Raw genomic sequence first — 19078 nt, forward strand, 5'->3', positions numbered from 1 at the left:
GCGATCTTTGCGGGTTGCTTGCTGGGCGGCCTCCAACTTCATCGCATACACAACAGCAGAACTCAGGTCTTTGACATCCGCCATCCGTAGAGCTTTCTGGATTTCCGGATCTCGAACCCCGTCGATGTAGTAGTTGAGTGCCAGGTTGTCCCGAACATCCGCAGGACAGTCGCAAAAAGCAAGATGAGACAGTCTCTCGATGTCCGCCGCGAGCTCTTGCAGGGTTTCCCCGGTTTTCTGGAAACGGGACTTCAACTGGAGTCGGCTGAAATCTTTCTGGCACTTCTCACCGAAGCGAAGCTCCAACGCAGATGTGAGGGCGGCGAAATCCAGGCGCTGGCCGTCCGGAAGGGTCTGAAGAATGTCCGCTGCATCACCTCTCAGGGATGCTGCAAGTTGGCAGGCCTTGGTAGCAGAGTCCCATCCGTTCGCTTCCGCCACTATCATGAACTGAGTTTTGTAAACCTGCCACGAAGTTTTCCCATCAAAGGTGGCAAGTTTAATGGACGGTCGAGCAACCGATGTGGGAGCGCCAAACTGTACAGAGCTGCTTTCCGCGGTCGCCAATCTCCTTTCCAGGTCTTTAAAGATGTCTTCTTTAAGTTGATGAAATTTTCTATCTTCTTCTTCCAGTTTATTTTCTACAGCATTGCATCGGCCTTCAACGGAACTTAATTTTTCTTCAAATTTCTCTTCGATTTTATTTTCCACTGCGATGAATCGGCCTTCAACTGCCTCAAACTTTCCTTCAATAGCATCAACTCGATGCTCTATCTCATTAAATTTATTTTCCATCACAGTCTTTACCGAAGTAAGATCGTTTTTAATTTCCTCTTGGTTAGAAACTAGGTCATTTTTCAGCACCGTTAAATCACTTTTCAATTGGTTTTGATTAGCCGCCATATCATTCTTTAATTGTTCTTGATTAGCTGCCATATCATTTTTTAATTGTTCTTGATTAGCTGTAAAACTTGCAGTCAAGTCACTTTTTAATTGTTCTTGATTAGCTGTAAAACTTGCAGTCAAGTCACTTTTTAATTGTTCTTGATTAGCTGTAAAACTTGCAGTCAAGTCACTTTTTAATTGTTCTTGATTAGTAGCCATATCACTCTTCACAGAAGTGATTGCGTCAAGAAGTTGTTTTAATTGTTCATCCATTGCGCGAGTAATCACCATAAAAAATAAAGTCCTAATTCAAAAAAAGTCTTTATGAAAAAATGTCCAAAGTCACACTTACTCCAAGAAAGTCCAGAAGAAGCCCCACGTTGGGCGCCAAATTGTAACGGATTCGGTGCGACTTCCGCTTTCTTGAAATGAAAACACAGTTCTTGATAAAAACACAGGAAATTTATTTACACTATGTACAGGAAAGATCTTCAACAACTGCGAAATTATTCATCAGCAATTAAGCAATTAGCACACAACACCGTAAACTCAACGTTTACACACGTATTTACTTCCAAATACGAAAACAACACAGCGAAATGCCTCGCTATAAACAGAGCTAATACACACTCAGCGCAAATTCTCAATCGAAACTAACTGTTTATCCATCGCTAACGGCTTAAATACACCAAAAGAAATCTCTCAAATATTCCACACGCTTCCAGAAATGCGTAGACCGTTTTACAACTACACTTCCATTGATAAAATCAGTGAATGAAATAAGAAAAAAAAAAGAATAGGGGGTTGTATACTTTAGCCATATGTTAAGGGGTTGTATATTCATTACGGGAAACTATTTACAGGTTACGTTACTACAATAATTACTATTTACAGAATTTGTAACATTATATATATATAGTAACGTATTTATTTCTAGAACTACACAGTACTGACAAAAAACACTGCGAAATCCATCATTTCTTCAAGATAAGCCTTCAAAAGTAGTGTTTTTAAAATTAAACTGATTTTTATGAGTGCAAATGTAAAAAAGTTAAAGGAAACTGTGTAAATGAAGTTTGGCACTATGAAATAACAATTGAAGTATTGAAAAACTTCATGGGTTCCGCACCTATAAAAGAGCGACTACTGAAATCACATGAGAGGTGGGCCCAGTATGTAATGTTTTTCGGGTTAATCGCACTCACTATTTTTTTTTTTTTTCTTTTTCTACTCAGAATAATCTGAAATTGCATCTTTATTTCATTTTATTTGAGGGAAGCCGAAATTGAATTTAATTTATGATCCCCTAAATATCTTTTACTCTATATTTTTATGATATCTAATAATTACTTGCGTTCAATAACTCAATCATATCTTGTCCTTAAACTAATTCAACTTTTTGACAAAAAAAAAAAAAAAAAAAAAGAATCAATTGAATTAGGGAAACAAAAATGGGAGAAGGGGGTGGAAGCGTCTTGCTTGTTAGGAATACTATAATTCTTACACTTAACAATATTTTTGTTCTGTAGTGCAGTTGGAGCAAACCTAAATCGACAGCATTGTGAAGGCTAAGACGTAAATCCTAATCACAGCATTAAGATGCTACCAGGTTAGGTTTGCCCTAACTATAGGTACGTACCGCCTGTACAGCCATCTTGTCTAGCTATTTGGTGAAACCCTTCGCAGCATTCATACCTTAGGACTCTGTAAAGAAACAGAAATATTACAAGAAATTAGCACTATTGCTACAGTGAAACCTGTGTACACTAATACTGTCTCTAACAATAAACCTGTCAACAGAAGCGAGTACAGGCATTTTGGGACCCTTCACAAATGACTTTTCCGGGCTCCCTTCTATATTGTATACCTCTAATATTTCACCTTAAGTTTTAAAAGTATTGGGACCCTTCAGGGTCGGGCCAACAGGTGTCCTTTCTTCCCCCCCCCCTGTGCACGCCCCTGCCTGTCTATAACGATATTTTCTTTGATCTCAGCAAAATTCTCATTTATTCAATGTATTAACATCCTGCCTAAAGCTGTAATCAGATTTCAGATGCACCTCTCTATAACGATAATTTATACCGTTTTTTCAGAAAAAATAAAGAAAAAGAAAGTCAAATTTATTTAAGTATTATTGTTTACTCTATCTTAAATGCCACGTTCCAAATATGAGGTAAGAAAAGCTGGGAGCACAAAGCTAAGAAATGATTTCAGGACAAATAAGGGAAGTATCAATTTTTACTGGCACCCAATCAATCAACATTGAAAATGTAGGTAGTAAAAGTAAAAGGGACAATAGAAGTAAAAAAACTGAAAAAATAACGAAATTTTTTCAGTTCTGCTTGTTAAGTTCTGCTTGTTTAAGGGGAAGGATGAGTCGAAGAAGGATTTTACCAAACGTTTACCGCGTCAAAATAAGCGTAATGCTGGTAGGAACGTAAACGTCCTCTTGTTAATTTATTTTTAATTCTTCGGAAAAGGTAAAATTACTAAATGATTAAATTACCCATTATTAGATTATTATTATGCTTTACGTAATTTTTAATAAGTTCAAGTACGTTTAGCTTTAGAAAGAAAAGTATTACAGACATAAGATTCATATAGAGAGGTAATGACTGCATACGTGTTCAAACTATCTATAAACGATAACCTGTCGGTAACAATATTTTTTTTATAGTTCCCCACAGTATTGTTGTCGACAGGTTTCACTGTATATCTCATGATGAAATACATACAATTTTCATGTTGAAGTACTAAAAATTTTCATGTTGAAATACTTGAACATAATGCTTTTGTACGACTACAGAAAAAAAAAAAAAATAAAGACTCGAGTTTAAAGTAAGAAAAAACAACGTCAAAAAAGCACAAATTGCCAATTGCAGCAGACATGTGTTTCGGCGTTACAGGGAACGCCTTTTTCAATGCAAAAAGTTATGAGCTTATGGATGAAAAGACATCCGACAAAACACCTGTAACGTTTCCCTATAACGCCGAAACACGTGTCTGCTGCAATTGGCAATTTGTGCTTTTTGACGTTGTTTTTTCTTACTTTACTGTTCAGCAGAAAGGTATTTATCTTACTCGAGTTTAGTTATTGCTAAAAAGGAAATATTCCCTAACTCACATCAGCATATGCTATATATATTCTATACCTTGCTTTTGGATTGAGACCGAAAGTTTGGTTCACAAAAAGGTTCAGTTATTATCTGACAGTTTATCCTCTCATTGAGATTCTTTAACAAAAGAGGTGTAGATGAAAGAAATAAATGGCTTCAGATGAGTTTAAAAATTGAATTGAGCAATTTGAAAAGCAAATACTTACGTTTTGGCTCCGCAGATTTCCCTGTTCATCCAATACTTGCACTCAGTCCAGTACTTCTTGTTTGTACCAGGAACTTCTTCAACAGCACAAGTGTTTGGTCTGAAAACAAAGCATATCTTACTGTCGTGCAATTGCATCGATTGTTTCAGAAAGAGCGTAAGTCCTACGGGAATCCATTGGACTTACGCCCTTTCTGAAAAAATCGATTCACTTATTGTCAAAATTGAGTTACAATTACCACGTGGTTCTTTTTCACTTGTTTTCCCGAAATACAATATTGTATGGTCATTTGTCGATGGGAAATTTTTTAAGATAATATTCTGAAAAAGCTTCATTCGAAGAAAATACACGGAGACACGCAACGTTAAGGGGGTCCGGGACACAAAAATCGTCAAATTTTGCAATTTTTTTTATCATGTGAAAATTTACTCCATGTTTTTCTGCTTAAGAGGACGTTTGAATCTTGTTTCTATCTTAAATAGAACGAAAGATATAATTATTTTTGTTTCATGTACCTAACTAATGTGTACTTAACTTTAAAACTTTAAACGCGTTTTTCTCCATGATGCCGTTTTTCCCGATTTCTTGCATTCAAACTCTTATAAGTCAGGAACCGATAGAGATAAAGTAATGAAAGTTGGAGCATATCTTTTTCAAGCAATTTACTTTAATTTTTATTCGGCGAATTTGAAAAAAAAAAACGTTTACTTCAAAAATTATGATTTTTTTAAAAAAAAGTATCTTCGAATTTTTCGAAATTTTTCTTCAAATAGTTTTTATTTTTTATTGAATCAATATTTTTAAAATAGCCGAATAAAAATTAAAGCTTAGATATTTGTGCGTAATTCATTTAAAAAAAATTGAAAATTTATCAAGAATATTTTGAGTTATAGCAATTTAAAGCAACCCCATTTAAAAAAAAAGTATTAAATTTAAATAAAAAAGTTTTTTTTTTCATATTTATGTTATGATTTTGCTTATTAAATAAATGGTGAATCAGTGCAAAAAATTTCAAAACTCTAAAGTATATAATAAAAAAAATTTCTAAATGTGTCCCGGACCCCCTTAAACGGAAATTTCTCATTTTGAACTCAGCTGCAGATATCACTTTTACTTAGCACGGCAGTACATAGATGCTTTTGCTCAATACTAAGATATCTTAAAAGCTAAATAGGCCATTCAACGGGTAGCTGACTGACATTTTTGAAGGAAAACCATATGTTCTTTATCACATTCCAAGCAAAATATCCATCATTTTCAAAAGATTTTCACCCAGTTTTATTGTTCTTTTTAAGTTGAACTTAATGTTGTAATTGAATTACTAAAATATTCTTTGAGTGTTTTTTAAAAAATGGTAAAGGTTACCAAAGGTTTTACCTGGCCGCGTTGAAAATATTTCCTCATTAATGATATTTTTTATCCTTATATGATATTTTTACATTAATTTGTGATTACTTTTTGTAATTCTCGGTTTTTTCTCAAATGCTTATTTACTGTGTAATAATCACAATAATTAGGGCAGAGTTGGGAAACACAGGACTGCGGGAGGAGTGAGACAATTGCATGTATAAGCCGAAATAAGCCGTGAAAAATTATTTCTATCTTCTCTAGCATATGTGGCAGAATGGAGTCAAGCGAGAGCCTAAGGCAGTTACATCTACAGGACAAGCAAGGCATTTATTCCTCAGATTTTATTTCGGCTTCTAAAAACAGCAGTTCCATTCCTGTTGCCTCCCCCTTCCCCCACCCCGCACTTATTTCAACATTTACGTATTATTGTTAGTAAAATATAATAAAATCTTAGAACTGAAACATATAAAAGTTCTTTAATACACATTTGTTTTTGTAAGGACGAGCATTGGGGAGTGTGAGACAAGTGCAATGATTTTACTTTTTAAAAAAAAATCTTTATTGGTGATTTAGTTCTTACTAGTGGTACCCGCACGGCTTTGCCCGTAATAGAAAAAATAAAAGGCCTTTTGGTTGCCTGTATATTTACAAATAATGTATGGTGAATTTTCTCGGCAATTGGCTTCTACCCATGTTACGGTTCCACGTTATGATAATTTCGTATCTCGCTAATTGGCTTGTGCCCATGTTACGTTCCACGTTATGATAATTTCGTAATTTACTCGTTCAGCTTATGATAATTTTGTTCTTAAAATTGGAATAGAAAAAGAACAACATCGAATTTTCGAAAAATCGCTTCGAGGTGCACACTCCCATGCTACAAACTAATTCTGTGCCGAATTTCATGAAAATTGGCCGAACAGTCTAGGCGCTATGCGCGTCACAGAGATCCTGACAGACAGAGAGAGGTCCAGACAGAGAGACTTTCAGTTTTATTATTAGTAAAGATAAATCAAATCTATTCATACACCGTTACTTATGAGATTTTAAAACTAAATTCATTTAAATTCTGCTTGATTTTCCCCTTTTATTTATCAATTTGTCTGTGAGAAATATCACGGAAAAAGTAGGAATGAAAAACATATACAGGTAAACTACTAATGTGTAATCTGTAATTGCTCAACTACGTAATCCAAACTAAAATTTAAATGGTTAACATTTTTCTCTCTCAGAAGCCAATGCTGTGAAGGTCATTTTCAATGCCTTCTTGTTTTTGCAATGTAATAGTAATAATGAAATAGGTAAAAGAACACAGAGAATTACTTAATTATACACTTTTCTGTTATAATTTGAAAACCTAAAATTGCAAAAGTTAACACCTAAAAAAATTGCTCCCGTCCTCCTCTCTTTCTTTGCTTGAACTACTTCTCTGAGTGACTCATGTGATGTGCACATGTGGGATTATATTGTGAAAAATTTGTTTGTTTATTTTAATTAGGTGTAGTTCGGATTAAATTATATTATTATGCATTCGTTTTATTTAACAAGGGTGCCCCCTATGGGACATGGCAAAAACTGAGTCATTGAAGTTTTTAGGGGCTGTTTTTAGGTATCTTTCCCCACTGTCATTCACACATATTTTTTAATTGAGGGCTCCGCAAAATTTTTTGCCCAGGGCGCTGCAAGATCTGCCGTTGCTTGTGGTTTGTAATAGCTTAATTATAAGTTTTTTGTAAACTATAAGTTATAATATTTAAAAAAATTGAATGGAGTTGTATAACAATGAGCCATATGGGCTGCTGAGCTGCCAAAATCTCATTTTTATACACATTACCAATTCGAAGGAAAACAGGAAGCAAAGACAATAAATGTTATATTTCACAAAGCTTGCGAGAGATGGCAGCACTATTTTCACTGTTAAAAAGTAGAATGATATACAGTAAAACCCCTCCTAACGGACACCCCTCTTGTGCGGACAATTTTTGATTCCCCGATTCCAAGGCAAATAGCATTATTTGAACCCCTGTCCTGCGGACGCCCCTCTATTTTGAACAAACAAATTTGTCCCGTTAGCGTCCACATTAGAGGTGTTTTACTGTAATAACATTAATCGCTGCACGACTGTTTTGATAGTTTAATGTCATCTTAATTTCAATTTAGGCGGAATTTATTTAAAATTTCATCCGTGTAATTATGCATTTTCCTAGGATGCACTTTGAGTGAGAAATAGAACAAAGGAAAAAGGAAAATCGAGATTTACCAACACAAAAGAAATATCCTTCTCTTTCGCTATTTATATCCCCTCCCTCCCAAGAGCAATGGCGCACCCCCGCCCTAATACCTCGTAGAACCCTTAGAGCGGGGGAGCCCCTCCCCCAGAATAAAAAAAAAAAAACCTTTAAAATAGCCCTTCATAAATTTCAATGGCACAGTCCGCATCATGACCATCCCCCAAGTAGGAACGCAGAGGACCCTGATCGGAAGTCACTGTGACCTCTCAAAAATTTCCTTATATAGCAAATTCTGTCCAACGATTTGGAACCATTATTGTAATATTGCAATTTTTAAGTACCCAAAAATAACATGTAAGTATGTGTACACACACATATTTTATCACTCGACAAATTAAGAATCCTCCTCCCCTTTCCCAAAAGTTTAGATTTGGGGCATCTTTGAGAGCCTGAGCCCCCTGCCTTCGCGATGTTATATGTAGGGTCCGATCATGCCAAATTGATGCCCAGGTCCTGATGAAATTTAATACTCTCACTAGAAAATCGGCACATTTTTTAAGAAATTGTTTCAAAATGGGGAGCAAAAAGAAAAAAAGATACTATTTTGGTGCCTCTAAAGTCATGGTACCCATATTCACGGGCTTGCAGGACTGTGTTGAATCTCAACGTGTGATTTCAGGTCTCTCTCTCAACTAAAAGTTGCCAAAAACTACGCAGGATATTTCCTCACCAGCACAAGAATAATTATCCTTGCCGTTGTGTGTTTTTGACGTCTTGGAAGCGCTATATTCTCTACAGACATTTCTACATGTGTTCGCTGAAACTCATCATCGGCGATTGTTGAATGAGTGAATTCACCTCTGCTCGGAAGAGGAGAGGCTACCCTATGGTGTATTTGGTGATAAAATATTTTTTTTGAGGGGGGGGGGGCGGGATGCACTATTTTTAGCAAGTACATGTCCTGAGTGACGTATTTTTGTCAGTCGAAAAAAGCATATATAGATTACTTATTCGATCTTTCATTTAAAATGCTGCCATTCATTTTTTTAAGGCGGATTCAAAATTATTCAACACTACATTTCTGTTATTTTTACGAAAACAAAACAAATATTTCGGGGGAGGGGGGAGGGGTACAGCGTTCCTTCCAAGGACAGCGCTCCGGCTACCATCAACAACGCAAAGCGACGTGAGACTTTTTCGTTACTGTTAGAGAAAAAAATAAAATGAGTATGAAAATACCAAAAAGAAAAAAAAAGTCGCATAATTTATGAATGTATTTTTTTCTATGCATATTATACGTATTTCAGTGTATCATACATTGTAATTTCTAGTAAATTGTTCATTTTTATTTTAAAACGTGAGGGGTGACAGCAGTTTCAAATTCTGTCTATGGGCGGTGTGGAGCTAAATACTTCTCTGACAAAAAACATCAAACTCCTTCGCCAGGGATGCCTCCCCCCCCCAAAGCACTGAAGAGTTACCCCAAAGAGTATTAAAACTTTTTTCTTTCGGTAATTGCGTTTTAACTGCCATGTGCTGTACATAAAATTGCAACGCAAATCTTTCCCATCACAATACGTTCGTCTATATTCTATACATTACATTTGAATTTTCTGTTACTTAAAATTACTTAAAAGATGCCACTCTCTTGAAGCTATTAGAACCGAAAGCCTAATTAGCACAAGTTCCAATTGAATACTACTTCTGTCCCCTTCTTTTTTCGAATCCTTGCGTTACCGTTTGAAATACAGCCGAGCCCGCTTAATGGAATAGGCAAGTTGCCACGAAAATTATTCTAATAAGCGGGACATTCCATTATCCGGGATAAAAATAACACACAGCAACGGTGCAGTACGCAGAAATTTTATTATACTAAGCGGGATATTCTTTTATCCGATATTCCAATAAGCGGGGCTCGACTTTATTACTGATTAAACGAGGAAAGCTTTCAATTGCACCCTTCTACTGAAAACCCCTTAATTTAGACCAAAAACTAATCAACACCAATTAGCATAGCGGTGCATATGTATACCAAATTTCGCCTGATTCCATGCATTTCGTTGGAGTTAGATGGTTGGAACTTTCACACAAGAAAGTATTCATATACCTACTAACTCACAAACAGGTAGAATTCCCCAAAACTGATCAAAATGAGTTCAATCCTTTTAAAACGCGTAAATCCGCTAAAATTTCGAAAATAGAAAACCTTCACGAATCTTATGTATTTTTATTTCATTCAACACATTTCTTCTAAATTTTTTCAATCTTTCAAATTGTAAAAATTGAAACAGTTTTCTCAACCCCAACAAGAATAAGATTCGCCTCAATGACACACGGAAACTAAAAATAAGTTCTATGAAACGACATTCAACCTTCTGGAGGGTGACAAAACACACCCTGATCCAGCCTCCAGCTCCGAGCCCCAAAGCAATGTAGCACCTATTGTCTTTGAAGAAACAAATTAAAAAGAATTAGGACTTTTCGACACAAGAAATTGCCCCCACCGTTCCATCAAAATCCGACAGACAGCGGACGTGCTAAGAACATCGTTTCGCAGCTGTTACCAGTTGATTTTTTCTTTCTTTTCTTCCTCTCGACGCGTGACTTGACATCTCAGATGGAAATTATGTTTGTAGTGACTAAGGACACTTCGGTGCTAAAAATACGAAATGGTTCATGAGGTGGCAGAAGGCTCCGTATTTCCGCTCCAAGTGCAAAATCGGTGGATTATCGTAAATTGTCGACTGGAGACACTAGTTGGGGCATCAAGCAATTTACTAGGTTTCTTATAATGGTTACAACTTTTTTTTAGAGTAAGTTGGGTGTACTATTTCTTTGTTTTTTATGGACCTCCTTACATTTAAATCAGGGCTGCACTCAAGGGGTGGGTTTTTAAGGTTCAATATTCCTCCGAAGTCTTTCAAAAGCATTCCAGAAAGTGCCTTGGGTTACAATTTTTTCAGAAAAAAAAACTTTCAAATTTTTCATACCAATTTCTCATTTTGAAATTTCATTTGAAAAATGAAATTATTATTAATGAAAAATTGTACAAAATTAGTATTGTATTTTGCAGCACTTATTTATTTTGTTGTTATTACGAACATCTTTTCTTGCGAAACAATAGAGAGTGATCCTACATATTCAAAAACGTTGAACATCTTTGAATTTGAAAGGACCAAATTCTAAATTTAATGTTTTTTTCCTTTAAATTTTTTATTATTAATGTCAAAAAAGGTACTTCAACTTTTACATTTGATGAAAATTTTACAAAAGTTAATAAATATATGCATAAAATAAATTTAATTGATCATATAGATTTCCCGAAAAATGTGTTTTAAAAAATGTGTGTTCTTGTAATGGCAAAAATAAATAAATAAATAAAATGAAATAAATAAAATAAAATAAAAAAATAAAAAATTCTTTGATGGAAAATTAAAGTTTCCAAACCCCGAACGAAAAATATCGTTTTATAATTTTACGTCAACAATTGTTCTTACTTTTCTTATTTCAAATTTATTGAAGAAATGTCTCAACAGAAATATTTGGGAAAACTGATCAATATTATTCAATTATCCAGGGAAATTATTCTCTTAAGCGGCGATCTTCAACTATGGGGTCTATGGGGAAATATTCCATGCAACAAACTAATTCTGTGCCAAATTTCATGAAAATCGGCCGAACGGTCTAGGCGCTATGCGCGTCACAGAGATCCTGACAGACACAGAGAGAGATCCGGACAGAGAGATTTTCAGCTTTATTATTAGTAAAGAAGTTTATGCCCTACTAGGAGCGTTATCCCTGGCCTATTTTGTGCTTTTAGGCCACACCAAAACAGTTCCAAAAATTTTTCGTATCCAAAACTCAACATTTTTCAGCCCTTGTGGCGCCCCGATAAGAGGTCAAGGGTAGTCCCTGTGACCTCCCATTCGGCAAATTTTGTGTTACGATTTGACAAATTTAGATCATAATTTCAAGATTGAAAATTTTAAAACTTGAAATGTACCTTTTTTATAAGATGCGCTTTTGTGTGCACACCCGTATTTTATCATACGGCACAATTTGTAGTCCCATCCGGCAAATTGCGAATTTCTGCCCTTCCAAAAATTTAAGTTCGGGACTCAACTGGTGACTCCCCCCCCCCTCAAAAAAAAAGCTAGTATGTATCTGCTCCTGAACTTACAACTGAACGTGTTCAAACATTGAATGAAGTTAAATTGCATGTCGTATTTTTAAAAAGTAATTACGTATTTTTTAAGTTGAAGTTTTAAAATACTTCTTTTTTCATTGTTTCTGAATTTAATTGATTAAGTTTATGCCCTACTAGAAGCCTTATCCCTCCCTGGCCGATTAGGTGCTTTTTAGTCACACCTAAACAGTTCCAAAAACTTGTCTTACCCATAACTTTAATTTCTAGTGTGACCCCCCAAAAATGCTAGTTTTTTTCCACACCTGAACTTAATCGTAGTCAAATTTTAGAGCAATAAATAATGAAGTCAAAGAGAAATCATTAACTGGTCCTTAATTGACTGCAACCGTTCTCTAAAATCGAATTGTCACCCGGGGCGCTTCGTGCGCGCCAGTTGTCGCCCCGTATTATTGATATCTGCGAAGTCATCTAATGCTCGTTAATCACAGGTAAAATCGGTGCTTACTTTGGGTAATTAGCAGCCTTTTAACCAATCTCGGAAGAAGGATCGAGGGTTAAGCACGTGCTGCTGGTCACGTTTAAGCAGTTCAAACCCTTTGTGTTGTTCTAAATGCCGTATTTTCGTCTGCGGTAGAAGAAAAGGAAGCACGTTTCGCATTATGGACCATAAATAAATCATATCAGATTAAATTTGAGAATGAAAACAGGCATAGGCGTAACTAGGGCCCAGAGGAAATATGTTTGCTTGACTTACAACCACCCAGCCAGGGGCGCAGCCAAGATTTTTCTCATCAGATTCGATTTTAAACAATACCTATATAATATAGCACACTTTTCACTCCAGGGTCATCCGTACCTACAACTGTTTGTGGTTTAACCAGTTGGATGGGACCTGAAGACAGCTCAGATTTTTTGATCCAAACCAGAAACAGAGCAATCCCTGGTCCAGCACCCCCAGGGGTATTGTTTCACTTGGAGGACTTTGTGACTACGAGCGTATCTAACGTCCCACGTCCTCTAGTTACCATTAATGAAGACGATGGATCTTCGACTGGCTTGGATCGAACCCGAGAACCTCCGGTCACAAGTCCGATGCCTTACCGATCAGGTCACGACGACCCAGGGTTTGAAACGATAAGCTCGGAGGAGAGGAGGGGGAGGAGAAATAGGATTAAAATTGTTTTTGATTAGGTCTTTCAGCCCTACGCAATCAGTTCAGAAGCAAAAGGTTCTAACAGCAATGTATACCGACAACCCGAACCTTTTGATTGTAATTTAAATTATTCAGGGATGATTGTGGGCCGGTATTTTACCGAATTTCCGGTATTTTCGGACGTATTTCCGGTATTTTCATGTCTGAAAATACCGGAATTATGTTCTTTTTTCGTTATGCTTTTTCCCTACCTCCGCAATTTATTTTAAATTATATAATACTCATCAAATATACCTGCAAGAGCCTTAAGATGGACAAATGTCAAGATAATTTGTATAACACCAGCTCAAAAGTAACTTTGTAATCCATTAAAAATTTAATTAAATGTGCACACAATATTTTGACTCATAACTATTTAAAACTATGGCAAAGGTGCACTTAAGTAATAGGGGCCAAAGATTATCCCCCCCCCCCCGTTCTCGCTTTGAAACTTTCAGGTATTTTTTGATGAACTCACAATCACCCCTGTATTAAAGTTCAAAATTTTGTACTTTTTAAACATGTAATACATCATCTTAAATTTTGCTTCGAGATCTTTAAAATGGTATTCAAGTTTTACATGAAGTGCAATAAAAAAAGAAGTTGAATGCGTATGAATGCTTCTTCGTCTACCTAAATTTGATTTTTTTAACGATCCTCAATTGAAAAATATTTGTCTTAAAAATCTAAAAACTTTTTCTAATGTTACCAAATTCTATCTCTGTATAAAATTTTAGAAAAATAGGAAAGGGTCAGTTTAAAATCCTAACTTTTTTTTTTGATTTGTTATGGAATGACCTAGTATGGATTTTAGGGCGTTGGGAGTAACTCTGTAAGTCAGCTTCTAACGAGAGCACTTCAGCCCTATCTTTACTTACGTCTGTTCTGATAACGAGATGACTTTCTAAAATAACCGCAAAATTTAATGATTAAGGTGAAATAGAAGATCCCTTAGTTTTCACTCAGTTAAATACTCTGCTAGTTTCCATGATCTGCTCAAGTTCCTACCCATTCGGATGTTCTCCGTACATTTCATCGCAACAAGACAATACTCAAGTTTTATTTTCATTCAAAAACCTCAAAATCATGAGGTAAACTTTTCTAATTATCTTTTTAAAAAGGATTTAAAGTCATCAAATCCTTTTCTTGGGTTCTCTTTTTTTTTTTTGATATTAAGATTAAGTCAGACGCCGACTATCCAGCGGTAAGTTTTCATTTTTTGATTAGTTCAGTTCAGCAAATGTTCCTTTTATCCAAATAAAATAACACATACAAAAGGGTGTATCTGACAACCCACAAAGTAATTGGATGATCTTTGCTATCTAAAACCCTTTTATCAACTTAAACTATAATAAAAACATGAAGACTAAATAAATTCATCACAACTATATCACTAAGTAAAACACCCCATAAAATTAAGTCAAATGAAACAATAATTTCCTACCCATATAATTATGCCAAATTACTAAATTAATCTTTACGCATTCCGTATTTCTGACAGTTCGAAAGTTGATGAGTGTTTTCTATAAATCAAAATAAAATTGGAACCTTTGGGGGAAAAAATACGAGACTTATGCTTCGAGAGATGAATGGTGGCGTTTTGAATGCCAAAGATGACGTCACTTAAAGCCACGCCTAGTTTTCAGAGCGTTCAATTTTATTTAAATGTGCTTGAAAAAAAATCTTCAGCATTTCTATCGAACTTTTGCCCAAACGTTTATTTTTGGCCATTGAATTACCAAACTTCGATTCGTTCATATTTCCCAATCAAAATAATAAAATAGTAAACAAAACAAGTTGGCAACAGTTGAACGTAATGAAATTCCGTGCTTCTAGTCTGAGCAAAAACTCACTGCACGAGAAAAAAAAAAAAAAACTGATGTATCATACCCATTTATTACAAGCTTTGTTTTCTAGGTTTAAAAATATCAAGCTTACGAAAATATGGAAAAATTCCGGTGCTTTGACATCGATCCAATATTTTGACTCGTATCCGATATTTTCAATAATACAAACTAACGTTTTAAACAGTAACTCCAAATCACAATTTTATTCAGCTTTCTGCATTTTTACTATTCTTAAGACTTGGAATTAATTTTTTTTTATTAGAATTCATAGAAAAAATTACATATTTAAATATGATTGATATTTACGATTATTTGTAAAGTGCGATAGTTTATTGTTTTTAAAATATTTTTTTGAACTTTAAAATCAATTTTTAATATTTAATCTGGTATTTTTTTTATTTATTTTAAAACTGTTGCATAACTGACAATTATATTTATATAAAGTAAAAGAGTAATGTTTTTTTTTTTCCACTATTTTCACGCATAAAAAAATATATCATGTTATACATTAGTTAGATTACATGAATTTTGAGCTGTTTTAAACAATAACTTGAATAAAAATAATTATATGATTAATAAATATGATTTTTTGTGTAGCATATACCGTAGTTCCAAAAGCTAAGATTGGAAATATCAGACATCATGATCTTTTGAAAAAAACCTAAAAACTTATGTACGTATATCATACGTCACGATATATATAATCTTATTGGCGAACCCTGAATCTCAAACTCAAACAAAAAGGAAATCCTTTCTTGATCAACTTGGTAAACTCGAATGCTCTTGCATGACCTCAAAGCTTTTCTTCCAAATTTCAATAGTTGAATCTGCCCCGCCGCAAGATCAACCGATAACCGCTCGTGAATCATTTTTCCTTGTTTTCGGTTTCAGTTTCGACCACAGTTGGAGGTTGCGGCGCAAGTTCGCGTTTAATCGTAAACATTTGGTTCACGCCGTTCAATCGTGGATGACCATACAAGGGCAATGAAATGAGAGAGAAAAAGTACAATCTTTATTGTTCATGAGTTATGAAGAATAGCACTGAGAGATGTTACGAAAGCTTATTGACAGCGGGTGAAGAAAATCCAATATTCTCTTTCATCTTGAACTGACCTATTGAGCGATGGCTGTGATCTAATTATTGTGTTTGTTGCATTGAGATTTGTCTCTAATTCTGAAGATTTCCCAGGGATCTCAACTGGTCTCTTTTTTCCCCTACAAGTCGGTTTTTTCAAAATGTGAATTTTCTCCCTCCCAACTTGAACTCCCAAAAATTTTCACTTTCATCTTGAATTTTCACTGTAATTTTTTTCATACATTTTTTTTCTAAAATAATAGTGTTCTATTCACCCCTACCACGATCTACGATGAATTTTGAATGAAATGACTGGCACGAGAGATAGAATTCGAAACTATTGTTTAGTGCAATAAATTCATTCTATATAGTGTCTTGCTTTGGGCAAAAAAAATCTTGATCAAAGAATAACTTTTCAGGAGATTAATCGGTTAAAATTGGCCGTTTGTAAATAAAAAAAATTGCATAAACTAACTGCAGAAGAGGCCGATTGCTGCTGATTAATCAGTGCATCTCTTCTATCATTTAAAGGTAAAAATTAGTCTTCTGCTTTATTATTATTTTTTGTTTTTAATTTGTATTCTTATCGTTTTGAACTACTCTTTTAAGCACACTTGCCTCAACAGAAAAAATAATAAGACATTACAAGGATTCTCGCCTCGGTACGCATTTGTCTCAAAAACTGGGTCTGGGGCTTATTGCATGCTTCGGAGGTTGTCTTAAAAATCTTCGGTATAACTATGATATACTATGTATAATTTTAAATTTCTAGTGAATGATTAAAAGTCTATAGAAGCAGCCTTATATCAAAGAATAAGAAAGTGTTATCTTTTCATAAACGAATAGCTTGAGTTGAATTTTATTGAAAATTGTACGCATTTACCCCACTCCACCCTATATATATATATATATATATATATATATATATATATATATATATATATATATATATATATATATATATATATATATATATATATATATATATTAATAGTAGGCTTAATCTGCAAAGTTCTGTTTTTTATTTACTCGGTATAGCGGTTAAAATAATTGTCTTCTTTTCATCAGTTTACAATCTTTTCGTTCAGTTCTTTTTATTTTATAAATATTACATGATTTATCTATTTATATCAGGGGTGCAAATGAGCTCAAAGTTTTCTGAAAACAGTGAGAAATTTTAAGAAGATCTTCCCCCCTCCTACCTTCTCCTTAAAAACCCTTCAAATATGTGTACAAAAATCATTAAGAAAGACAATTTTAAGAGGGTTTTTCTTTTTTCCCATTTTAATATAATTTTTCGGTTTTAGAATGTTGCTAAACCAAAACTTTCAGAAACGGCAACATAAAATTTTCGGAAATGTCGGAAATTTCGGATCACAAACACCCCTGATTTATATTTTTTCTGGGTTTTTCCCCCGCTTGAAACCGCGAAGACGGAGCGGGTATTAAATTTAAATAAATGTGACAAATTAGCGTCACTCGCAAATAGATACTTTGTAGCTGAAAGCAAAAAAAAAAAAAAAAAGACAGCTTTTAATGAATAAGATGAACTGCTTTTCAACACAGGATGTTAACATCATTTTTTCATCACTCCTCCGTGAATAATTATGGCATGACATCTTAATTATGCAGCACTTGTGAGTGACGTCATCCGCTTGCTCACGGGGGAAGCCCTGTTTGCATCACTTTCTGACCCACGCATCACGTTTAATGATTCTCATTGTTGGTGCTACAGTAAACCTTCCTTAATCTGGGTCCCATTACAGCGGACTGTGCTAAATCCGGTCAGCCATTTAGGCGTACATACGGATTGAATCATAAAGTTCAAGTTAGTTTTCATCTGATGTTAATTGCAAGTAAAATAACGTACACATACTACACTTAATTTTCTCTTGCGCAGTTTTGTATTTCATTATTTTAAATTCAAAATGAAAAATTTAAATTTTACTCTGTACATCATTGAGAAGGAATACTAATGGAGGGAACCATATCAAATGTCTCAGTGAAATAAGCTTGGGACCCAATGTTTCCCAGGTCAGGTGACTTGTTTGGCTGGGAAGTTGTCGTGTTTTGGCATGCAATCGCTCTTTTGGCATTAAATATTTTTCAGACGACGCGACGGCGCTAATTATGAAGTCGGGGCTACAAATCGGAGCAACTCTGGCTCCAACTCCTGTACCGCATAATAATAAATAAATAAATAACGGATACAAATACAGGACTATCATTCAAACTCCCTCTCCCCACTTCTTTCCGGATTTTAAAATATAATGTAATTGCATTTTTCATGTATTTTGATGATTATTCCCTAAAATGACGGGCATGTACAAATAGTTTAAAGTGTCCTGCTATTGACTGAAAATTTATGGATTCATATGTATTGCAATCAATGTTTTGAAATGATTTCATACGCAGGCTCACTAGTATTTATATTGAAGCATAAAAATAACAAATCTTTATTCTTGCGCATCTGCTCTGTTCGCAGGAGCTTGGCGAGAAGATACTCGCCAACAAAGCAAATGTACACCAAATGCTTGAGAGCCGTTAAAATATTTACTAGTTAAGTAAAAAACGTTTTTATGGAACTAAAATGTTACTTATACTCCAGACATACAATGTTTTATAACTCATAGGTAAAATAAGTACAAAAAGTTAAAAATTATAGGCAACTGTGGAATATGTACTCGATGAATGCATATAAATGGTTTTTTTTTCTTTATTTAGAAGTAAAAAACATTCGTACATGCTAGGGAAAAGTTAGTGGACCTCCTGGTGTGGCTTTTTCCTCACAGTTTACAATGCTAGAATACTGCACTATTACTATAAATGTAATTTTTCCCTTCTACAGTTAAAGGTTGTTATCATGCATGGCTTCAGCTAAGGAAAACTTCTTTAGCGGTTACGGTCAACTCGAAATTGCTCCCCAGGTCACATGGTACTGTTGCCGTATTGGGATAGTAGGGTTGCACTCTCTCCATCTATTCCTTCTCAATGCTGTACAGTAGTTATGTAACAATGGCTCTATTTAC

General features: G+C 34.7%; 1 protein-coding gene across 1 annotated transcript in view; it reads right to left on the reverse strand.

The window, feature by feature from the left end:
* The window catches only part of LOC129221902 (transforming growth factor-beta-induced protein ig-h3-like), a 72652-nt gene that overhangs the window by 37387 nt on the left and 16187 nt on the right, over positions 1 to 19078 (reverse strand). Inside the window, exons 2-3 of the mRNA XM_054856277.1 lie at positions 4208 to 4306; positions 2525 to 2589 (exon numbers count right to left, since the gene is read on the reverse strand). Of these exons, the coding sequence (XP_054712252.1) occupies positions 2525 to 2589; positions 4208 to 4306 (164 nt within the window). The remainder of the gene's footprint in view (positions 1 to 2524; positions 2590 to 4207; positions 4307 to 19078) is intronic.

This window comes from Uloborus diversus, chromosome 5 (genome assembly GCF_026930045.1).
Source record: "Uloborus diversus isolate 005 chromosome 5, Udiv.v.3.1, whole genome shotgun sequence".
NCBI classification, from domain to species: Eukaryota; Metazoa; Arthropoda; class Arachnida; order Araneae; family Uloboridae; genus Uloborus; species Uloborus diversus.